The following is a 25,801-nucleotide window of genomic DNA, read 5'->3' as shown; positions in this document are numbered from 1 at the left end:
AATGTGAGAATGCATCACATTCTTGTAAAAGGCAGTACAACCAAGAACAATCACTGAGATGAACGGAAAATTGAGTTCACATTGCAAGGGGTCAAGAGCGTCAGAGGAAAATACTTTGGATTTCTGAAAACTGATTAGACACTTGCAATATTTCCCATAGTGATTGGTTGTCTTACAGAAAGGAGGAGAGTAATGTACTGTCTAGCAAGGGGCAGGTTTGGATACAAAGAACATATTTCTGTGTCGTCAAAGTTACGAGGCTTTTACTGGTTTGTAAGTATAGTCAGGGGCTAAAGGTGATGAGACAGGCGAGGCAACTGTGGAAATGCTGGCAGGTGACCTCTATATGCAGGCTTCCAGTGTAAGAGAAGGAGATGTTGTCATCTGAGTCAATCAGCTTTAGTTAGGTCTTTGCTTCATTGATTGGCTGCCTGTTATAAAAGGGAATGATAGAGCAGGTGGGCTGGAAATCTTTTTGTGAATCTTTGCATTTTTAGAGTAATTTTAAAATAATGCTCTTAATTGTGAAGTATTTGAAAAACTTAAACATAAATACATGCTTAAGTTAGAACCTGTGTTTCTTTTGAGTTTTAACCACCTGTGCCACTTATGCAACTTCAGTTATTATATGGACATTGACTTGGAAATACTTTCCTGAATTCAGGTTGCCCTGTTATTTCCCATTTTAAGGTCCTGTTTTCAGTTCCATGTAAATTTGCCGAAGAAAAACTGTTCAGTCTGAAATTTTCCATGTAACTGACTTTAAAAACATTTTAAGAAAATTCTGAGTTCGGGTTAAAAAAAAAAAAAGAGAGAGAAAAAAAGACATGTTTGATTGTGATAATTTTTAACTTTTTCATGGAGTCTTGCTGTGTCTGCACTATGGAGCAACAGCTAGAAACAAGACAAGTGGATAACTGTTGTTCTGGTGCCAGGGCAGTGCCTTTTGCTTTTAGAAGCTTCTCAAAATTCTCAGTTGGGATGTGCTCAGTTGAGAGTTAAGAGTTTGGCAGCTCTATCCGCTATAGCTTTTTGGTTCTCCAAATGTTCCCCAGCCTCAGGTTTTAGAGGCTGTTGAGGGTTGTCTCTGAAATTGCTCTTAGTGGTGCTGCTGGCTTTTCACTTTGAGAGCAGGGAGCTCATCTGCTTTTCCCAGTCTGTGTTTTTGCAGCAAGAGGAAAATAAGGAAGGTGGAAAAGGAGCAAGTTCACTGGGTTGCAGTCTTCCTGCAGTCTTTCATTTAAGATTCATTGCAGTACAGTGTCATAGCTAAACTATATTAAAAGTGATCAGTATCATCAGACTTGGCAGCTAGGTCAAATCAATAGGCAGGGTACTATGCTAATCAAAACAGCCTGCATTAACTAACCCAATTATAATGTAATGACTCCACACATGCACAGTTGTAGTTGGTTCTAAAACTGAGAACTGGCCTAAGGTTTTTGCTGCAGGTGCTTCCGTGCTGGTGTCCATCAGCTGTGTACACTGTCTTTTGGGTGGTCCTATTTCATTCTTCCTCTGGAGAAGACATAATAAGAGATGTGAGTCAGGTACCTCTCAAGATATTTCTCCTTAGACAATCGTCATTATCAACCTGCATTTAGGCCATTGACTGTTTTTTTGTTGGCACTTAGGATTTTCTGTCTTTGGGGAAAACATGATAGTTTGTAGGGTCTAGAGTCTACCACTATTATGTGCACTGTGGATTTGGCACAGGTACACCAGAAAACCACTGCTGGTTGATCTATGTCTGCTTATCCTGCAGTTCTTCTAGAGGAATATATCTGCCATGTCGTATCACAACTTGTCTGTATTCTGTCCTAAAAAACAGTATGTAAATAATGCAAAAGATGGTTGTATCGGTTCAAAAGCCTTCAAACTGTCTCATAAACAGACTAGGATGCATTGCAGAAACTGTGGAGATGCTGCACAAATATAAACCGAATGACATAAACTAGAGCCAGACATAAACCAGTAGAGATTATGTTGTACAGAAAAATGCTATTAGCTTGAAAAGATGTTCAGACTATTACCTTGAAAAGATGTTCAGAAAGCTAAGCTTTGAATGGAAAATTCTGATATTGTAGAATTTGTGAGCTTGAGACATTTAAGATAAATATGCTTAAGACATGAGTAATGTGCTGAAGTTACTCAGTGATTGTTGAAATGGACAGATTAAAGTGTGCCTTTCCACAGTGAAATTTGGCAAAGATCAGGACACTCAGAATGTAATTGGTTTAAATTATGTGTTCTTAATGAGTATTCTCAGCAATTTGTTTTTAAATGTGTATCACTGCTCTTCTTTGTCCACTACCTAAATTAAGCTATTAATGGAAAAAGAGGAGGAATATGACAATTAGTGTAAAAGGCTTTTGACAGCAATTTTGGTTCTAGAGAGACATATTCCCAAAATTTCATGAATTGCACATCTCTTTAGACAGAGGGCTATTGTGTATGCCATTAACACAACTAATTGATCTTTGACTACAGTATTTTCAGTTGCCATCAATTATTTTTTTAAGGGATTGTCATCTTTAGCCGGATTTGGGATTTTTTTTGAAGTGATCTGATTGGGTAAAATTGAATGCAAATCAGAAATTAGCAGGAGAAGTGGCAAATTTCTGATATCAGTATGGAACTCAGAAAAGAGGTGTGAGCAAAGAAGGAGCTGAGAGTTAACTCTGAAGTAACAAAATGGGTTTGTTTGATACACTATTTGAATGAACAGAGGTTTACCAGGTCAGAAAATGACAAGACTGCTAGAGTAGAAACTTAGGTTGCATTTACAGGGAAATAGCAAGCATATAATATTCTTTACTTTTTAAGCAGGAATTTAACAGGATTATTTGCAGAGTATATGACGATTAGAATCTATAAGGTTGTCAGGCATGTCAAAAACATTTTGTATGTCCGTGTATGCACAACTTAATTATTAAACACTGGAGTCCATCTTTGTGTCTTATTTTCGGGAATGAAATGCTTATGGTGTAGAACATTTAGACACCTAAGCTCACGGTAAGCACAACAATTAGAGGCTGTCTTAATGTCTCATGCTTCTTAAAATTCTGTGCTGCAACAAGCATCCTCACACTGACTCTTTATCTGACCTGGGAAAGGATGTCTCCCATTAACATAGCTGTTAGTGTTTTGTTTATAAATTTATCATAAAGCCCTTCAGGGTGGTGTGAAATTAGCGATTCAAATGATCTGCTGATCTACAAGATGTCTAAGGCACAGAGACTCCTTTTTATAGTGACAATTATCTGTGTCTGTTTTCTCACAGCTAAGATTATTTGGTACTTCCAAATTGACTGATGATCTTCCGCTTAGTTCACCATGTAATACTGCGTTTTTCCTTGATTCTTTGGTGAAAAGTTTATTGTATTCTTCCGGCAATCCTCATCTGCTATTTTTGCAGGAAATATTTTTTTCGGATAGGCCATTTTTGTCACATTCAAATTGCTGGTTATGAAGATCATGTAGCAGCTATTATTCGTGTTGCTAACTGTATCATCTTACTAATAAAAAAACAAATGGCCAAACCAAAGTTGCACCCTATTTGTTTATTGCAGTGAATGATATTTTTGCTGATTTTCAATCTTGCACTGATTATTTATTCTGAACAGCCATTTTTGTCATGGTATCATTATGCAAAGGGGTAGAGCTTGAATTCTTTACTATTTCCAGGATTAACCCGGTTGTCACTAGGGAGACTACTTGTGGAATGAAGAAATCATATTTGGCCAAAAATGATGACCTACTACTTCTAAGCAGCCTTCTTAAAGATACAGTTAAATCTAAAATGACTATTACTGTAATATAATTTATTTGTCCTGTTTCATTTTTTTCACATTTACCTTGTTTCATAAACATGTTGAGAAGCCTGAAGGAAGAGGGCTGTACCTCAGAGTAAAATTACTGGTTAACGACACAACAGTTGTTATTTCTTGGCTTCAGTACAAGTACTTTCATATGTAATTGTTCTCACTTCTGCTTTTTCTGGTTTGATTTTGAGTATTGTCTGGTATGTGTAATCCCAAAGCAACTTCAGATGAGACATTGAAAAAAAATTTTCTGGAAAGAAATCACCATTTTTGAAATCAGTCCATTATCAAACAGACTTAGTACTGTTCTTGTTAATGCATTTGTTCATTTCAAGATGCTTAGCCATTAATTCCTCTGAGATTAATCAAGTGGTAAATCAATTAACATCAGTGACATCTTGTCTGGATCTGGGGCCCACATGGCTAGCAAACAACTGTTTACTCACTTAGGATTCAATTTTGACATGTTTTACAAATATTTCAGCAATTCTGTGATTTTTCCAGATGCTTTAAAATTAGCTGCTAGACTATCTTGTTAAAAAGAAAACCCCTCTTCTTTCTCCAAATGAACTGCTGTTGACATAATTCCAGTTTCCTCTTCTGTTGTTGCTTGCTTGGTTTTGGGATTTGGTTTTGTTTGGAGTTTTTGTTGGGTTGGGTTTTTTTGCATTTTTTTTTTTTTTAAGGTTTCTGAAAAAATAGTATGGGCAAACAATTAAGCAATTGCAGGTCCGTTTTGTTTCAAATGAGGTCTAGAGAGAGAATTTCAGTCCAGCAAATAGCTCAATTTTTAGTATAGTGAAGGTCCTACAAAATCAGTTTGAATATTCTTATAATATTGAATATCTTATAATGATAAATCTCTTAGTTATAAATACTCCCAAACTGCCATTTCTTGAGAAAAAAACTTAAAAATCTTATGACTTACACAGTAAGCAAGCAGGCTGGAAGGCTGCATGAGAGACAGACTGATTTAACCGTATACTCAGTCATGTCCTGGAAATCAGGCCTCTGATCAAGTTTTCTGTCCAGAAGGTCTCACATTATTTTCTATGGTTAGATAAGGATGGCAGTTAGCTACAACAGTGAATGGCTCAGATTTCAAGTTCTGCCATTGTTTTTGTTTTTAGAAGTTAACCATGATTCTGAAACATAATCTCATTTGCTGAGTGACTTAAATTCAATTTATGAGAGATCAGTATTATCAAGTGAAGACTGGATCTTTAGTTCCTTTAGCTAGGCATAGTTAGATCCACCATTAGATCTATCATTCCTCTTTAAATAATCAGTTGAACATGCGTTATCTTGAATGTGTCCTTTAGGAGTTGAAAGTAGTATTTTAGTGCCTTATTTTTCACCAATAGCATGGACAGCTTGCTTTATAGAATAACAGATTGTTTAGATTCCAGCTCATAAGGAATGCAGCTCTCGGGATTCCTGGAGGTCTTCCTGAAGGCCTGAAGCATGTTTTTTCAAGACTTTCCACAGACTCCCAGTGAAATTCCTGAGTTGGTATAAAATCATACTGATTTTTTTTTTTTTCCCTCAAGCATGTTACGTGACTGTCCAAGCATACGCTATCTTACAAACCCTCAATACTCCTTACATTCCATGGCTCTATTTTCTTTTTTTTTTTGTTCAGTCATTTTTACCAGCTCAGCTGGATAAACAATTATTGTCATTCTAGTCCAACTGTCTAGTGTGAGAAATTCCACTTAAAGAAAAAAAATGTATCTATGCTTGTGTTAATAAATGCTCAGGGACAGAAAGCATCAATTCTCCCTAAAAATAACAGAATAATTTAAATATGAGAATATCCTTATATCTACTAGCCAAAAACACAGAAAAATTAAATTGCTATGAATTGATAGAGTTTGGAAGATATTACAGAAAAATCTGTCTCAATTAGTACGACATTCACTTAAAAATCATCTTCCTTCTTCAGAATTTTCCATATCCTCCCTGTTCCAACAAGAATTATAGACAGGACTTTCTGTGTTGACCCTAGAAGAATACATGTCACTTCCTGTGGTGTCCCAGGTGTAGGTAGAAAGGTGCTAGTTTACGTCAGCCTACCTATGGTCCACACACACACACTGGGAAATGTTCTGCAATGGAAAAGATACACTCGCAGCTAAAATTGTGTTATTGCAAAGGAAATGAGAAAAATATGTCTAGTTCAATGGTTTGGCCACTGTCTTTGCGCTGTTCCTTACAAGTCTTGTTACATAAAAGAAGTCTGACATTTTTAGGCAACCCTTCTTCTTTTCAAGTATATGAATGATGAAGCTATTAGAAAGTAGAATGTGTACAAATCACTTATGTGTGACTATCCTGTATGTCCCAGGTTTTTCTCTCCTGTATGGAATTGCAGACCATGATTCTGAAATTTGTTTTCATTACCAGTAATTGCCCCAACAAAAGTGGACTTCCATTGGTTAATGTGCATGAATATATGCTTACATGCACACAGAGGATAGGCTAGGAGTAAGTTTTCCTATAAACAAGTTGACTGTAATAACTTCTGCAGCCCTACGACCTTTTCTTAAGGATGAAGCTTGTAGAAGCTGAAATTTGTCAACTGAAAACCTAAATTGACAAATCTTGAATGAAAAGGAAAACACTCATTTTACAATAGATTATCACACGTATTCACTGATTGCTTCCTAATTGCCTGATTTCAGCTCACAGGATAAGCAGGATTCTAATTCCATATTTAAGTCCTATAAAGCAGTGATTACTCAAGTATTTCAAAAATACATTCTTTTGAGAAAACCAAGTTCTGTAAGATGTGAAACAGTGTGTGTGGAATGCCAACCCACACAACATTCATTTGTGTACATCAGAAATGAGTGAGATTTTTCTATCTTCCACTGACAGGGCAACTTAGAGAAGAACAAAGTACTGCTGCACGTTTGTGTTACCCTGTGTCTGCTTTCCAAGGAAATTTCTCATTGAAATTTCTAACAACTCAACAACATGTTGGCTTAAGAGTGTAGAGCCACTCCATGCGATGGCACTCCCCCTCACCCCAGAAAGCGACCCACTCAAAATCACCCATGGTTGACATTTCCCACACTCTTCTATCTGTTTCCTTGGTGTGGTTTCTACCTGGAATTGAAAACAGAGCCCTAGTATTATGCCTTAGAGATAGTTGCTAAGTTACTTGTCTGCTGGCTGAAGTGACTTTTTGGTCTGAGACACAAGAGCATGTGTTGAGGAACTGAACCAAGGTTTCCCAGGTTTTCAATGACTGTCTAGTTCTGAAGAGTGTAGACAGCGTGTGCTGGGACTGCTAAAGTTCATTCTAGTGTATCTTCATCATTACAAGTGAGTGGAGTTCTGCCAATATGTGTAATATGGGTAGGTAGTGATACTGAGGAGCTCATGCGCTGCAATACTTCTTTCATCTTCCTTATTTAGTGGCTCATTTCCCTTTACTAATCTGCATTTTTAAATAGAATACTCTTTGTTTCCTTACAGATGATAGAGAAACTGAGAAAATTGAAGGAGAACTTAAAAACACCCCACGTACCTTTAGATCATCTTCTAAGAAAAGAAACTCTTCTTGGGGTGGATCTAAGTGAAACGAGAAAACTATAATCTCTATAGATGTGCTCTGGTCCCACAAGATAAATGGGTACTAATGTCATAGTGAGGATACAAATTGTTTTTATTTTCACCTTCCTAAGTGGCCACATTATTAGGAAGCCCTTAAAGGAATACACATTTGTACAAGGAAGCGATTGCTCTGTAACTACTCAGATTCAGTGGTGGCTGGCTGGTCTTGAAAAATTCACATAGACCCCCAGTGAGTTCCAAGACAGGGTAGTAGACAAATGAATAACTACAGAAGCACCTGAAATAGTTTCAATAGGAGCTGAAAGTGTGAAGGAATTGCCAGCTTGAGCATACAGTTAGTGAGTTTTAGTAGAGCTTTTCAGGAAGCCAACATTTTGGGATTTTTTGCTTTGCACTGTTCAAGGTAGATAAAATACAGTCACGGTAGATAACATACAGTAGTTGATGGTCATACAGATTGAAATGTACTCTTTCGTCTTCCCTTACGTTTTATATAATAGAATATTACTATATATCATTATATTCTATAGTCTGTAGTTTAGTTTAACACACACACACACAGAGCTGTCTAAGTAATTTTGTGTAATAATTCTGTGAAATTAGGACACGTTCATTTGAATGGAGCAAGGGAAAGCTGAGAATTGAAATGAGGGTTGTTTTGGTTTGGATACATTTTAGCTCACATGATCTTGTATCCCTACATTCTGGTAAAACGTGTCTGATCTGTGAATTTGTCTTTCCCTTTTTTCATAGTCCATTTCTGACCTGGAGAGACATACAGCATATTATTGTCAGAACTTCACGTGCAGGACATCTGAATGCTAACGACTGGAAAACGAATGCGGCTGGTTATAAGGGTGAGAGCTTCCTTTCTTCTTTGCCATCAGGAGTAGCATATTTTTTGGTATTATGAAGTAATCTGAATTAGTTTGTTGTTCCCTGTGTTGTGCATAGTTTTGAGACCTTTCAGGCTGAAACTGAAAGGACCTATCTTCTCTTTTATAACAAAAAACATCTTAGAATCACTAAACCCAAAAATGGCAGCTACATTGGCCAGGTATTCTTAGTCCCTTTCAGGCCTGTTTTATACACTGCTGGCAGAAATCTGAGTAAATTGGTTTTAATTTTTCCTTTTATAGCTAGTACTCTGATAAAATAGAGTTAGCAGACACAGCAGTTTATGGATTCAGACCATGCTCTCCTTCATAATTGTTGACAATTTTGATGAAAAATCACATTTCAGATTTCTGGTTTATATGATTTGCTCCACATTACTTATATTTAACATTTCTGTCAAATTTAGGATAAAAGCAAATCTTAAGCAGCAAGACTTTTAATGGGACAGAAATCATACTATTCAATCAACTGTCACTTAGGCTTCTAAAATTTTGTACAGTCTTGTGATTTTGTATTAAAGGTACATATTTAAAACTTTCTCTTTTGAAATGCAAGCAGATGTAAACATTTATGCCATTAAATAAGATATATAAGATATATATTTTCAGGATGGGTTAAAGCTGGACTTCGAATTCATACAATGTGTATTCAACTCAGATTGGCTTCTCATTTCCATTCACTAGATTCTTACTGCTTTCACTTTGGATTGTATCTAAAAAAAAAAAAGCCAAAAACCAGAATGGCTCATTTTTGGTTCACTTTTCATGAGAATTCCATTCAAGACTACAATACCTCTTTTAAGAGGAGATTTGAACTGTTTTGTGCTAGGGCCTTCTGAGAGAAGAATGTTATATACAAGGGCCATCAAATTTTTACCCTGGTTTCACTTTAAAACTGAAGCCTAGTTTTAATCTATTTCAGATCAAGGCAGTACTACCATAGAACATCTTTGATGTATCGTTCTGACCTGTGACATTTCTTTTGCAATAGAATAGAAACCAAACCAAAAAAACCTCATTTATGGATCCAAACAAGGCTCTAACTACAGAGGGTAGATTTAGAAATGGGTATTTGACTCAAACCCTCTCATCATGTGAAGGTTCTGACATTCAAGAGCCTGTTTTGTCCCATTTACCAGTGTATGCCCACATACAAAACACATACATAGTGAGAAATAGATACTTCCTTAATTACAATAACATTATAGTATTTGTTATTTTCAGATATTTCCCAGGATTTACAAAGTTTTGGTAGGAGATTGTAGCTGAATTACCATTCTTGTTGGAGCTATCAGAAGTTCAAACAATGCTTTTCAAGTAGCATAAAGCAGAGATTTTTTTTTTTTCTACTTGTTGCCCAAGAGAGGCAAATAAACAGTCTGTGAGGCATTTCAAAGCAGCTGTTGATCATTATCAAAGAGAGGTCACACTAACACACTAGCAGTAGCAGCATTACCAGCAGGACTTGCAGTTTTGCACCACTGGAGTCTGCTTATTCTGAATCCTTGGAGCTGCATATTTATCTGTGCATTGTACCAGATAAACAGTGAGGAAGAAGTCTGAAAAAAAGGTTTCTTCTCCACTTGTGCGAACTCACGAACACAGTTAAGCTTAAATGGGGGACTGGGATTCAGGAAATACAGCTTGAACTGGCAGAGCACTGCTGTAGGCTCCATGGTGGAACTGAGAAAGAGGAAGACAAACTAAGTGCCTCGACCTCTGTGAAGCTCAGGAATCAACCTTAACCCAAATAAAAGCACTAGTTTTAACGAAATTATTTTGGCAACTTAGGCTGAGCAAATGGTTCCAATAAAACTCCAGGTCTCTTTAAACCTCTGTTGGTTTTGGAAGGAGGAGAAGCAAAAGATTTAGATTAAATGACAACATCCAAACCTGAATTCAAAAGGGGGCTTGCACACTGCTGCTGGCAAGACTAAACCAGGGTTTTTTTTACTATTGCACATGGCAATATTTAGTATAATATTACACTATTATCCTTCACTGTTGCCAAGAGTAACAATTAAAGTATGGTTTTTCATACATGAATTTACTCTAATCAGACTGAGTTCCTTAAGGAATTGTATCATAATTTTGTTGATGACAAGATCCGTATTTCTTCCACAGCGTGCTCGTAACAAGGAAAAGGGTGGAAGGTTTTTTTTTAATTACATAAAGCAAAGACAGTCACAAGAAACAATCTGGCTTTCTTTCATGCATACTGGGGAAGAAGGAGAATGAGAAAGAGACAGGCTTGCTGCTTTAGAAATGAGAACTTGAAAGGGTGAAAACAACAAAAGCTTGCATGAACCTCTCACTCAACAAAGGGTCAGCAAGAACTGGTAGTTGAAAGTGGGTCAGCATGGCTTTTCAGAGGGCTGTTTTGCTGGGCTGCATGGCAACCCTATTCCTCACTATCCTTCCTGGCAGCATTTTGCCATTGCAGAACACACAGAAGAAGCTCACAAATGTCATTACTGGTTGCAAGATCTCCCCTTTTTTCTGCCTTACATTCATAAAAAGAAAGATTAATTCATGAAAAACCCTTGAGCCAGCTAGTGATTTGCTAAAACAGTGCCCATTATTTGTTTAATTTTCTGGCAAGTAAACAGCATTCATTAAATGCATGTCAACAGAATTAACTCAGGAATGGGCAAGAATTTTTTCTTGCTTATTTTAAAATTATTTTGTTGTCACACAGCCTATATCTTTCCTCAGGAACTTATTGCATGGTTATCTCAAAAAGAAAGACTTGAATACTGATTTTGGGATATTCTTTGGTTAGTCAGTTGTATGTATAATTTGTCAGTAGATAAAGAGATTCTCAATTTTGCTTCAAAATCAGAGGGGTTTTTATAATTAAAGCAGTTATTTAGCTGATTATATGGAAAAATACTAGAGAACACCTGCTTTTGTGAAGATATCACAAAATCTGCCGGTCTGTTTTTGCTATGGCAGATTGGTATGCAAAGGTCTTTGTTCTGTCAGTTGTTTGGTTAGGAACAGAGCATTCAACTGCATTCATAAAAAGGAAATGCTGTGTAAATGCTGACTTGTCTTTAAATTGAAAGATACAGAATGAAACACTGCAGTTTTAAGAACAATAATATGAATCATATGAAGAATTATTTTTCTGTAAGTGAAGTATCAAATACTATCAAATACTGTCTCTGGGGAAACAGACCATTCACAGGAAAGGAATACTCTTAATTTGCAGGGAGACTTTTAGAGAACATCCTTCACTCTTTCTGATTCTAAAGTGTACACGATACTATGTCAGTACAGTGAAATAAAATGATAAAGATAAAACAAAATAAAACTTCTAGCCACTTTTTTCATTTTCAGACCTTTCCTAGGCCCAATGGAAGTATTCTTTCTACAGAAATCATGAGTTGTCTTACTTGCAAAGAAGTAAGACTACCAGATTTATGCTGTATACCTTTAGGGTTAGCCAAAGTATCTGCTGCTTGTACTGGAGAGTGAACACTTGGTTGTTTTATTTGACTACCTTTTAATATTGTTGCTTAATTACAGTATTTAATAAAACTGCTGGTTATCCTTGTTGTGAGAAGAGCATTACCAGTCTGGGAGTGAGAAAGAGATGAGTCTATCTATGCTTCCAGGTAGGAGACCTAGATGGGCCAAATTTTAATTGCTGTAGGATAACCAGTAACCATGCACAGATTTAGAGACCAGCAAGAATGTCTTCACAATGTTTACATTTCAGAGAAGACAAATAAACTGTTCATGAGCACCTTACTGCATATTTTCAATACCTTTAAAATTCAGATTAATGTAAAATTGTATTTTTAAATCACTGTTAGAAGCTTTTAGAAGACTTCTGAAAAATAGCAAGCAGTTGTGAATGGTTATGTCAGCCAGTCAAAGCTGTTAATCTATAAAAAGACCTTCCCAGTCTTACAGATGCTAGCTGGTATTTTCACACACTGTTGGCAGATAGTATCAACTCCTGCCCACCCCTAATGCCCATTCACATGGTGCCTGGACCAGATGAAACACAAGCTTTGAATTTGACTGTTATAATATCCCAGGTTTGGGTAGCTGGCAGTCTGACACCAAAGACATGAATTTGCATTGTTTATGTAGGAGTGGGGAAGACCATATCCTATGCAAGCTAGACTAATTATTTTTGGTTTTTTGCTTGAAAGATGGAGCTGGTATTTTTAGGTAGACATTTTAGAATGCTTGTTTCTTTTTCAGCTTGTTGACAAACATGAGCAAATGCAAGCTGTCTCACATGTGACTTGTTTCTCTTGCTCTCCCACGTCTGTGTTGGCTTGAGGCAGTGTTTCCTCACCAGGAATACCCTCGACCCCATGTCCTTTGGCCATCCACTCTTCTCAGCAGGACCATCGCTTCATTGCCAAGCCATGACACAGAGCTATTTCTGCAGCTCTACACCACCTAGGGAATCCCTTTGAGTCAGATTTTATGTCCAAATGCATTAGTCCTTGAGAAGGGCTCCAGCTCAGTAGTGTCACTCTCTAAACCACTGGTATAATGACTGCACTATCAGAAGAATCTGACATCTGGAGTGCTACTTACCAGACTTACCAGCTACACAATTTTAATGTTTGGAAATCATATTTATCAAGAAACAAGCATATTACATACCATTTCCAAATGTGAGCCACATGAACCAGAACCTTACTAAGTAAGGGTTTTCATGTAGGCAACAATGAATTTGCAATAAGAAGCCCAAAGGCAATAAAAAGAGACATCAGGACCTTGGGACAACTGGTTAAGGGGTCAGGAGCACATGTAGCCTCTATCCTTCCAGTTACAGGCATTGATCAGGGAAGAAACAGGAAGACACAGCAGATGGGTAACTGGCTCCAAGAGTAGTATCACAGCAGAATTTGGGTTTTTTTGATAATGGGTTGTCCTCCATGACTCCAGGCCTGCTTGCAACAGGCAGGGTATGCCTGTCTCAAACGGGGAAGGGGATCTTTGTGCAAGAGTTAGAAGGGTTCATTAGAAGACCTTTAAACAATATTTAAAGAGGAAAAGGGATAAAACCAGGCTTGCTGGATATAAGTCTGGGAGTGGCATGCCTGGATATAAGCCTGGGAGTGGCATACCCATGCTTTGAGGGATGGGGTGCTAGCAAGGTCCTTAGTTCTGCTCCACCATGTACTGAGCACACTGGAGCACATTTGAAATGTGGCTGTACTAATATGCACAGCACCCTGGACACCTCAGCAGAAGTGGGGATGGAGATCCACATGACAGGAAAGGTGCAAGGGTTGTTGATGTGTTAGAAACAACAGAAGCACCTGAGAACAGTCACACAGGAATTAAGGCTTCTTCCCCACAAAAGGTGGCAGAATCAATAGCCGAACTGAAGTACGTCTACACCAGTGCACGCAGCATGGGCAGCAGGCAGGAAGAGTTAGAAGCCATTGTGCAGCTGGAAAACTATGATGTAGTTGCAATCATGGAAACAGAGTGGGATGACTCACACAACTGGAGTGCTGCAGTGAATGGCTGTAAATGATTCAATGATTCTAAGTAGGCAGCTGACGGCAAGAGTTCAGAAAAACAAATGTATTTCTGGAAAAGACAGTCTGTGCGTACATAAATGACCAAGACTTCAACAGATTGGTGGATGTAAAGTCTGAGAGAGATGCTTACAGTCACTCACACAGATAGGCACTAGTTTTATATTAGCTGAACTGTTTAGATTAATCTGAACTCCTTTTGCTGTGTAGTCCCTGCTTCGAAGTTATTTGAAGACAGAACAGCATTTAGTTTAGCACCAAAAAAGGAGAGAAGCAAATCAGCTACAAGTAATAGTCTAACAGTGAGTGGAAGTGTCTCCCCCAGCACTGACAGAGCATGTATGATTGGAAGAAGTCTGTATCCTCAGGAATCTCAAGCCACACTTAAGTACCATAAGAATCATGGGGTCAATACCATAACCTTTATCGTTGCTTTATACAGAAAACACTGCTGTAGTTAGAGAACGTACTAGAGGTGAGATTTCGAAATTAAGATAGTTGACAAGAAGTGAAGTAAAAACATGCATTTTTTTAGCAGCAAATTAAAAGTTATTGTCTTTTTATTTTATGGTCACTGTGACCTTTCTAGATGGTTCCTGGTTCCTTGCTCACAGCTGTAAATAATGTTGTCTTAAAATGTAATAATTAGGGATTTTTCAGTGTTTCACTTGTTAAACCTGAAAAAATTGCCAGGTATCTGAATACTGCTAGCCTTCAGTGAGACCTAAAAGAATCTCTTTGGGATTTGGGGAAGATAGTTGGAAAATATATTGAATTCTGCAGCCTAGATCATGGTTATTAGTTTGGGGTTTTTTTCCCTACACAAATTGAGAACCACACAATGTTGCTTCCAGTTGTAAGACGTGTAAGATCAGATCTGTATTGTTCCAGAGATGGAGATGTACAAAGGAGCAGAGGGAATCTCTCATAGAAGCCAGGGAGGTGTCATTATTTATTCCAACCTCAAACAATTATCAAAGCTTCTCATTACTCATTAGCTCTGCAGCACTCTGCTCTCTGCTGGCTCTGAAAAGCAAGGAATGGAGCTGTGAATGTGGAGTCTAAAGTGAAGTCTAAACAGAAACTTCAGGTCTGTGCTGGGATACATAAAGGAAAGTAGATTAACACTCTGTTACAGCTGGTTGCTTTCCTGGGGTCATATACTGTGAGTCAAACTTACATGCGTTTTAAACTGTAAATTAAATGGCTCTAAAGAAGGAGTGACAGCAGGGAAAAGGTAAAATGAGCATTTAAATTTATGTTATAATAGCACTCAGAATTGTCACCGAACCATGATCAGCATAGCAGATGAAGAATTTTAAAATAGTTTCTCTGCTCAACAGCTGACAAACTTGGTGTCCATCTGTCCTAGACATAAAGCTATGCACAATTACTATGCTCTGTAGCTTCTAGTGTTCCAAACATTGCCAAGTGGACTGACAGCACTAACAGGATGTACACTATGGGAAAGATAACCTCTGACATTATATTCTTTTAACAAGCCCAATTCAGACCTTTAGCAAAACTGTGCAAAGGATTTGGGGCAGGGAGAAGGAAAGGCATAAAAGTCTTCCACTATGGGCTCATAACCTGAGAGTCTGCAACTTGATTTGAAATGTAGATTTCCATTTTGCAGTATTAAGAAAGAAGAACCAAGATCAACAAATTTTAAATGTGAACGATAAACTGATACAATTCTCCAAAGCAGAATGCTTTAATTATAGACAATGAAGACTACATTTTAAAAGTCTTAAAGTTATATGCATTTGCATGACCTCTTACATATTAATTATTGAAGCAATATGCTTTTGAGAATATTCTAGGTAAATACCTTCCTGTGTTTGCACGCACCTGTGGTAATGGTGAATATTTTGTGCACAGGGTAGTTCTGTCTTTTTTAGAAAACAAGCACCTGCCCTTGGGAACAGCAAAGCTCTTCATTGCTGTTGCAGTGCTACAGTCCATTTCAGTAACTGCAAAACTGACAGTTGTTATCACTTTCACTTCTTAAGAATTTTTTCGCTTTAGTGGAACTAGGATCCAGGCCAGTTAGGAAGAAGATCACACCATATACTATACAATATTTTAAGAATTCAGAGCATCGTGACAGGGTGTAGCACATCTAGGGGAAGAGAAGGGTCTACATAGAGTAACTCAGATCAGTTAAATGCCTGAAGTTGTTTATAACTTTTGTATCACTTTTTTTCCTCCAGAAAAGTCAGCTGCTGGGGGGGGGGGGTCACTTTTAATTGAGGGGATGCGGTAATTCATTCACAAGGTCTGTTACCAGCATTTCTGGTCCAACTATCTGTGTAGACTTGTCTTATTTTTAACTTCATTTGCTTAAGGTTACTGATTAGAATCTACTACATAGCTCTACAGGGATAGTGTGAAGTCCACTTAATTAATAATTTCTCTGCTTTGGGGAGAGATTGGTATATTTTTAGTTCTAAAAATCACCATCATTATTATTACTGAATTTGCAAAACACTTTGTTATGGCTTACTGCATATTTGTGTATATCGTTAGCCTTCCGAAATCTGCTGCAGCCTTATGCTCACTCATTATTTAGTTTTAGTGTAAATATTACTCTGGAGCAGTGACACTTCTGAACAGACTCAGCCATCGTGCAAGACAGAACATGAAGGATGTTCTGCACCATGTGTCTGATACACCTGACAGCACAGAAATGCTACCTTTGCCTGCTAAGCATCTGTCAGTATCCCCACTTGCAGTGCCTTTGACTCATCTGTCATCATCTGTTCTGAGATGAATCCTAGTATAGAGGCTCTCACCAAAAAGTGATTCTGTTTTTTTATAGAGTGGAATGACATTTGACTGCTTTTGAGTTATTGGGGAATCTTAAGTGTACCTCGTAAGTGCTCCTTGTAGAGGAAATTAGTACATTTTCTTAAAAGGTGTTCCATGGTGCAGTCACAAAATAGCTTTTTTTAAACTTGCAAGCTGCCATGTTGTTCAGTGGATCTTTGTTCTTTTGGGGAAAAAAATAAAAAATCCAGTATAAAAAGACTATCACTAGTTAAAAAAAGTACAGATTCTATTACTGTACATGCTCCTTAGCCAACTTTATTTCGGCAAACTTTTTTCTCCCCTCTAAACGCACATAATCCTCAGATTTATTTCATTCACATAAGCTGGCTCATTTCAAGCTATATAAATGAATGTCTTCAGTAAAAGCTTTATGATTTACAGCCAAATGCTGCTACAGGGAAGCAGCAGCTTGTCTGTCTTAGCAATCACCAGCCAGCAGTAGTCATGTTTCCTGTTTCTATCACAACTCTGCCTCAGAGGCAGAGAAGTAAACCAGTCTTCCTGGTCACTCTGCTGAGGTTTTCAGCAAGGCTCACTGGTACTTCCTCTGACTCGGGGGAAAATGCACACATATGCAAGACTGTAGATACCATGTATTCAGAGACTGGTTTACTCGTACAGTTATAGAATAATAGAATAGTTAGGGTTGGAAAGGACCTTAAGATCATCAAGTTCCAAACCCCTGCCATGGGCAGGGACATGTCATGCTAAACCATGTCAGCCAAGGCTTCGTCCAACCTGGCCTTGAACACTGCCAGGGAAGGAGCATTCACAATTTCCCTGGGCAACCCATTCCAGTGCCTCACCACCCTTACAGTAAAGAACTTCTTCCTTACATCCAATCTAAACTTCCTCTGTTTAAGTTTTAACCCATTACTCCTTGTCCTATCACTACAGTCCCTAATGAAGAGTCCCTTCCCAGCATCCTTATAGACGCCCTTCACATACTGGAAGGCTGCTATGAGGTCTCCATGCAGCCTTCTCTTCTCCAGGCTGAACAGCCCCAACTTTCTCAGCCTGTCTTCATATGGAGGTGCTCCAGACCCTGATCATCCTCATGGCCCTCCTCTGGACTTGTTCCAACAGTTCCATGTCCTTCTTATGCTGAGGACATCAGAACTGCACACAGTACTCCAAGTGAGGTCTCACAAGAGCAGAGTAAAGGGGCAGGATCACCTCCTTTGACCTGCTGGTCACGCTCCTTTTCATGCAGCCCAGGATATAGTTGGCTTTCTGGGCTGTGAGCGCACACTGCAGCCGGCTCATGTTCATTTTCTCATCGACCAGCACCCCCAAGTCCTTCTCCACAGGGCTGCTCTGAATCTCTTCTTTGCCCAACCTGTAGCTGTGCCAGGGATTTCTCTGACCCAGATGTAGGACCTTGCACTTGGCATGGCTGAACTTCATGAGGTTGGCATCAGCCCACCTCACAAGCATGTGAAAGTCCCTCTGGATGGCATTCCTTCCCTCCAGCGTATCAACCGAACCACACAGCTTGGTGTCATCAGCAAACTTGCTGAGGGCGCACTCAATCCCACTGTCCACGTCAGTGACGAAGATGTTAAACAAGACCGGTCCCAACACTGATCCCTGAGGGACACCACTCATTACTGATCTCCAGCTGGACATTGAGCCATTGACCACAACTCTTTGCATGCGGCCATCCAGCCAGTTCTTTATCCACCGAGTGGTCCATTCATCAAATTGATGTCTCTCCAATTTAGAGACAAGGATGTCATGTGGGACAGTGTCGAACACTTTGAACAAGTCCAGGTAGATGACATCAACTGCTCTACCCCTGCCCATCAGTTCTGTATCCCCACCATAGAAGGCCACAAAATTGGTCAGGCAGGATTTCCCCTTAGTGAAGCCAGGCTGGCTGTCACCAAGCACCTTGTTGTTTTTCATGTGCCTTAGCATGCCTTCCAGGAGAATCTGCTCCAAGATTTTGCCAGGCACAGAGGTGAGACTGACTGGTCTGTAATTCTCCGGGTCATCCATTTTCCCCTTCTTGAACATGGGGGTTATATTTCCCTTTTTCCAGTCATAGGGAACTTCACCTGACTGTCATGAGTTTTCAAATATGGTGGGCAGTGGCTTAGCAACTTCATTTGCCAGCTCCTTCATGCAGACCCGTGGATGGATTTCATCAGGTCCCATGGACTTGTGCATATTCAGGTTCTTAAGACAGTCTCAAACCAGATCCTTTCCTACAGAGGGCCCAATGTCTTAATTCTCACAGTCCCTGTGTCTGCCTTGCAAGACTTGGGTGGTGTGGTCGGAGCATTTGCCAGTGAAGACCAAGGCAAAGCAGTCATTCAGAACCTCAGCCTTCTTCAAATCCAGGGTTAACCAGTTCTCCTGATAGCTTCCAGAGGGGTCTCCATTGTCCCTAGTCTGTCTTTTATTCACTACGTACCTATAGAATCCCTTCCTGTTATCTTTCACATCCCTAGCCAAGTTTAATTCTAACTGGGCCTTAGCTTTCCTAACCTGGTCCCTAGCTTACCGGACAACCTCCCTGTATTCTTCCCAGGCCACCTGTCCTTGCTTCCACCTTTTAAAAGCTTCTTTTTTCCCCTGTAAGTTTCCTCAGGAGCTCCTTATCCATCCAAGGAGGTCTCCTGGCCCTCCTGCTGCACTTCCTTGTGGTTGGGATGCAACGCTCCTGAACTTGTAGAAGGTGATCCTTGAATATCAACCAAGCGTCTTGGCCCCCCCTTCCTTCTAGGGCTATATCCCATGGAACCTTACTTAGCAGGTTTCTGAAAAGGCCAAATTCTGCTCTCTTGAAGTCCAGGGCAGCGAGCTTGCTGCACACTCTTTTCACTGTCCTGAGAATCTTGAATTCGACCATCTTGTGATCGCTGCATCCAGGGCTGCCCTGGAGTGTCTCATTTCCAGCAGCCCTTCCCTGTTTGTGAGCATGAGGTCAAGCATGGCATACCTTAAACAAGCTCTGAGAAGTAAACTCGTGACTGATCCTGGTGTTGCTGTGATCAGGGGAGAACTTGGCATGGCTGTGCTGGGTACAAATTGGGTCACTGTTCACAGTGGACAATATGGGGTGGCTGAATCCCAAGAGTAATGACCTCTGCCTAAAGGCTGCTAACACTTGTGAGAGGGGGAATGTATTTGGGTGATGCTTCCTGGCTGCAAAGTCTCATAGCAGGTGATGCAGTGTCAGTTACATACAGAAACTATTCACAAAGGTACATTGACTACTAGAGGTTTAGCTGCTACTTATGTTCCTGGGCAATTTCTGTTTTATTTATTTATAAAATAAAATTAATAAATTTTATATATGAATTAATATAGAAAATGTATGCATAATTACTTGACTAACAGATAAAATATAATTTATTAATAAAAATATAGTAATAATTAAAACATATATTGCCCCTGTTGACAAGAAAAAAAGTAAAATCCAGAGGCCTGATCTTTTTTGTCAAATATATTATCAGGTAAATCCATGGTTAGTATATTATTGAAGAAATTACTTCTATTAGTACAAAAAATGGCACTTGCCGTAAACACAACGGGAAGCTCAATAAAAGCAATTTTTTAAGTATTCTCTTAGCACTTTTCTGACCACAAAAATGGTCAAAGGCTGGACCAACTCCTCTGTGAAGACAGGCTGAGAGAGCTGGGGTTGAACAGAAGGCTCTGGAGAGACTTATAGCAGCCTTTTGGTACTTAAACAGTGCTTATTAGAAAGATGGGACTGAGTTTGCTGTTTGCTTTGTCTTTAAATAGAAAAATTGAGTGGTTGGTTCCTTGTAAAATATAAAAAATACAAATAACATGCTTAATCTAAAAAGCATGAGGGAGTTGGTTTTACAAGCAAGAATGAAAAAGAATTCTTGCACGATTGTGCTATTGGCAGTTATGTTTTTCAGAAGTCACATCCAGTTATTACAGATTACTGGTTTACATTGACACGAAAGAGGAATATGGCTGAAACAAGATGAATGCTTATTCAAGATGGATGTTGTCTTAGTTAGGGCATGACAAAACAAAATTTTAATAGTTTAAGCTGTGTGTAATCATAACATTTATACTTTTTTTGTCCTTTAATTTTCTTCAGGCAATTGTCTTGACAGGTTGAAGCATTTTGCTACACTAAGCAAAGAACAGAAACTTAATATTGAATTAGAGCTTTATATTTGCAAATAAAATGTCAAATGTGAAAGGAATATTGGTGTAGGTCAGTTTGAAGTATTTACAGTATGAGAGTAACTCAAGAGTCTCACATCTTCTAGCCTTGATAAGCACAATTTAAGAAAACCACAGTGTAAGGGGCATTTTAAACTCCTGTTTTGTTCATCTCGTTTTGGATGAGACTGGATCAAGATCCTAAGGTAGCATAAATGAACAAGTCATAATAATTTACATATTGAACAGCTGAATCTAGTTCAGTAAAGCTGCATATTCCTCATTTGACAAACTGAAGTTATTACCATTTCTCTCCTTCTGACTTACTATTTGATATTTGTATACAAAATATTTATACTTCCAATTCCGCTTTCACAGTATAAAAAACTAAAGGCCAAAGAGATAGTAGGGAAAAAATACTCTGCAATGTGTTTTGTCGAATGAGTAAAATAGCAAGGGAGGCTTAGCATCTAAGCTACTGATGGGGCATCTTCATGACAGGCAATAAAACTAACAGCCTAACAAATCAAGTTTAGTTGCACTGAGGCACTGGAAATGATTGTTTTGAGGGTCTAGGTCCATTTTTCCTGGATTTTACAGGCCTCTGTGTTACAATTTACCAACACTAGCCTTTCATATTTCTCTTAGTTGAGTGCTTCCCTGATATATGCTGCCCTTAAATTTTGGGGGAGCTTTACATATTCTTTGTATATAAATGAGAATTTTCAATAGTAGTTTCAGACAAAAACAAAGGGATTATGAAAAAGCTGGGGAAGTCTATCCAGCAGCTGAGCAGGCCTTGACTTCATGGTGCACTGGTAGAGGAATTGCTCCAGGGATAAATAAAGGGACTTTATCCCTGGGAAATGTTATTTTCTTTAATGGTAAGAAGAGTAAAGATATCAGCTAAAACTCTATTTACTTTGTGTTGCAGGAGGCAAGTCTTCCTCTGAAACTTCTCCTGCATCTGTAAAGTTGTGTATGCCTGTGATTTTGTAGAAATAGGAAGGGATCAGTTTGCATTGCTGCATGTGTAGAGAGAGGATTCAAGACCAATTCTGTCCATGGACACCTTGATCACAAGGGGATCACAGTTTTCAACTCTTCAGCTCAACAGCAGCAGCAGTCTGCTTCTTAGTCACCAGCTTACATTGCACCAACCTCACATTCATATTCTGTCTCTGAAAGACAAATACCTTCTTACAGAACAGCCTTGTAATCCCTCTGACATGTTCAGTGATTCCTCACAGCAACAACAGTGCGGAGCAAGTGGGTATGTGCAAGATCCTGGGGCATTTTGCACTTGCACTCAGTTTATCTTGCTTTGCAGTCTTTCAAATGCTGCTTTTCTGTCGGGTTAGAAGGGAGCTCAGTACCATTGACATGCAAATCAGTGGCAGTTCCAGATGTTTCCCAAAGACATTTATGGCCCCATGTGGGCCATTGAGGTAATTTTTAACCTCTGGGAGAGGCAGCCTGGCATAGAGTTCGAAGCAGTACTAGCATATACACAGATGAAGGGGCACAATTTGAAGGCAGTAGGAAACAAAATCTCCTTTCTTCTCTAAGACACATGGGATCAACTGCTTTTCTTAACTCTGTGATTCTTTCCTAAATTGCTGTTATTTAGTCTTTAAAAATTACAGGCTTCTGCTGGTACCTGCAGCTGCTAACCAGCACACTGGATCAAGGACTTTGAAGTGCAAATGTTGCAGACAGCCAAATGTCAGCTGCCTGGAAGCTTCCCATGTGGAAGGATTTAGGAGCACCTCTGACTGTCAGGAAGTTTTTATTTTAAGATAAAAATGTACTTCTGTTTCAGCTGTGGAAAAAAAAAAGACAGCAGGTGCAGAACTTCTCATTCCCAACCCCCCCATCTGCTGTCATGCAAAAGAGTTTAATCATTGGATCATGGGCAGTTAACACAACCACATAACCTTGGGTGACAATTTTTTCTCTCCTGGATGAAAAATTAACACAATCCTATCTTCCAAGTAATTTTTGTGGTAGGAAGATAGAAAGTTCACGCTCTGTATTTTATTTGTATTTTTAATGTGCATGCTGAGGCAAAAAAAATCTAGGATGAGATGGCTCAACAGCCACTTAAGTTTCCATCAGAAGTTCACTGCCTGGTGGTGGCAATGTTAGGTCCCTTCTGCCCTTTTTTCTGGATGAAAAAGGGTAAGCTGGGGAGAACTTTGGCTCTTTGAGATCAGTAGTTCTGTGAACACACAGCATTTTACAACTGGACGTCTGAGCATGCTACCTGTCATGAATTTAAAATGCATTTTCCATGGGTTAGTTCAAAAGATTTTTCCATTCATGAAAATTTAACTCCTTACTGTTTAAATGTGGTACTATACAGAGTAACTGTGTACAGTTGCAGACCCCTTGTGCCTCCCACTGTTCTTCAGAGCAGACAGAACAATTATGAATTAGAACTTTAAATATCAAAGCAATACATGCAGTGTAAGAGCAGGACTACTTTCACAGATAAGTATGCTCTTATAAGCAGATGTAGTTTTTGCAAGATTACATCTGTGGCCAAGCAGATTTCCATCACAGGAACCATCTTCACAGAACAAATATTTTCTCCATCTAAGTTTTCATTGCCTTTTTCGCTGGCTGCCTCCACCCATGTGTAAAAATAGGACATCTTTTTCCCTGTCAATTTGTTTGTGGAATACATTAAAGAGAATTCAGAAGGCTGAAGGAGGGCTGAATTTCGTTGTTTTCATATATATTAGTCGTGTTTCATTCTGAAAAAGGTACCTGCCTCATTTGGCAGAAGAGCTGTGTTTAGTTCTCTCCAGATGAACATTTCCATGCTATGTGCGCTTCAGTCTGGGGCTGAAGGGGAAGGAGATGGCAAGAAAACCAGTTCATTACACAGCCGTTATGCCTCACAGTATTTTCCATTGAGGAACCCTCTTCAGTTGGCATTTTAATACAATATTAGTTACTGCCGTATTTGGAAGATGAGATCCTTAAGCACTGATTGTATTTATGCTTTGAACTGTTATTTGTTTTACATGGTTGGGGTTTTTGGATGTGGTCCTTTGAATTCTGGTTTGGCAATGAAATAGGCTGCTTTCACAAAGCCTCTGCAAAGTGCAGTTGGAAAGACTTACACTATGCCTTGTCGCATTACTGATTAAAATAGCACTTACATTTTTCTGAGGGTTTTGTGGTTCCACTGTCTGTGGTAACAAGGCAAACTGATTTATTAATATTTATGATCTAAACTTCTCCCTCTGGAAGCTTTTTTCTTTCACCTTCTACTGTCAGAACTTCACCAAGAGCACTGACTTGTCACAATAAAACAACAGCTAGCAGCTTTCTAATTCATCAAAATCCATTTGTAAGCAAATGTGTTGATTGGAACAGCAATCAAAAACCACAGATCGTTCAGTAAATGAAACTTTCTGCCTTTTTGAACTGGTGGAACTGTTGCAGTAATTACATCAAGTTAAGTATCTTAAAATTAAAAAGTGGAACAATTGGCACAAGTCTGTTGCAAATACTTCACCTTGTCTACGTCTTGGGCATTTGAAAGCTCAGGTTTTTTGTACCCTAAGAAAGATGATTCCTTAAAGCCTTCTGCTTCTTTGAATTGATGGCATTCAGGTGTTAAATGTATAGGCAAGGGTTTATTGCAAGGGAACAATTGGTGGCTCTCCACAGCATGAAAGGCAGATAGAGGTGAGGATGAAACACCCAGGAATGAGCACTAACAGAGTGCTAACCTCTGGGCATGGATGCTTAGTATCAGTGTGTATGCAATGCACGCAGTAGATTGTATCAGAGGTTGACAGCAGTGTTAATAGCTCTCTCCAGCACTAACTTCGTTTGCAGATCTGTCCTTCATCTGCAGATCTACAAAGGAGGTAGAGGAAGGACCCTTTCTGACATAGACTATGCATGAGAACTGGGTTATCTTTAGGGCCCTGGTCTTCAAGTACAGTTGCTCTTCACCCTCATCACGCAGATGGAGGGAGATATTGGATATATCTGGTTGGCTGACCATTGGCGACCATACTGCATACAGGAATAGGAAAGTATACACGTGCTACTTACAGTCAGGAAAGTTAAGACCATACAGCAGTTACAAAAGTCAGCCTGTTCTTTCTTTAATTTATTGTCTTAGTTACCTTCAGTATTTATAGACATACATGCGCTTGGTATTTTGAGTAACAGAAGTAACCTTCCTCAGTTCTTCTGGCCTTTTACTATGTCATATAAGAGGACTGAGCTGAATTAAAGCACACGAACAAAGGGCAGTCAGAGGCAACTGGACTCCCTGGCGTTCTGCAGTTCTGGTCCACACTTCTCATGATAAGGCAGTGTTACTCATTATGGTCATTTGCCACTTCTGCAGTGTGAATCAGTGAACAGATTCAGTGAACAAATCAGATATAGTCTTATGGCAAAGAGACTTTGGAGCTTTGTGTAAAAGCAAGGAAGAAGTAGAAAGAAAGCAGCTCCTCTATGACATTCTGGAATTACTCTGTGATAGAAACCAAGGTTTTATGCTATAATTGCAACCGTTTTGTTTGTACCTTGCAGTGAGCCACCTCTATGGATTTGGACTGATGGATGCGGAAGCAATGGTGATAGAAGCAGAAAAGTGGACAACGGTCCCTCCACAGCATGTGTGTGTGGAGAACACAGATCGGCAAATCAAGTAATACCTGCTGCCAAAACTCTTGCTAGCATAAAGTTATGGAAAGAAATAGGGCATAATTTACCCCTCCCTTGAATTGTGTATAATGTGTCATTTGAAAGCCATACTGGGGAGCTCTGTCACCTTCACAGATATCAGGTCATTTGCCTGTAAACATTGTTCCCTGTTTGGAAAAAAGCCCTAGTTTCAAGAATGCCCCAGAAACTGAAGGTATAAAATGAGCCAGGCTGGATAATGGTTGATTCTGGTGTAGATGGTACTCCAAAGAAGAATGTTTGATTGAGTGCACTGCAGACACCTTTGTAAAAT

General features: G+C 39.0%; 1 protein-coding gene across 2 annotated transcripts in view; it reads left to right on the top strand.

Moving 5' to 3' along the window:
• PCSK5 (proprotein convertase subtilisin/kexin type 5) overlaps positions 1-25,801 on the top strand; it is a 269,863-nt gene that overhangs the window by 155,712 nt on the left and 88,350 nt on the right. For both annotated transcript variants that reach the window (XM_061355628.1, XM_061355629.1), the window contains exons 10-11: positions 8,160-8,263; positions 25,375-25,492. In XM_061355628.1, the coding sequence (XP_061211612.1) occupies positions 8,160-8,263; positions 25,375-25,492 (222 nt within the window). The remainder of the gene's footprint in view (positions 1-8,159; positions 8,264-25,374; positions 25,493-25,801) is intronic.

The sequence above is a fragment of the Neopsephotus bourkii genome, unplaced genomic scaffold (assembly GCF_033783945.1).
Source record: "Neopsephotus bourkii isolate Nb327-2 ecotype Australia unplaced genomic scaffold, CSIRO-AGI_Nbou_v1 NB_816, whole genome shotgun sequence".
Classification (NCBI taxonomy): domain Eukaryota; kingdom Metazoa; phylum Chordata; class Aves; order Psittaciformes; family Psittacidae; genus Neopsephotus; species Neopsephotus bourkii.
The sequence above is the reverse complement of the archived record's forward strand: the minus strand, read 5'-3'. Positions and strand labels throughout refer to the sequence as shown.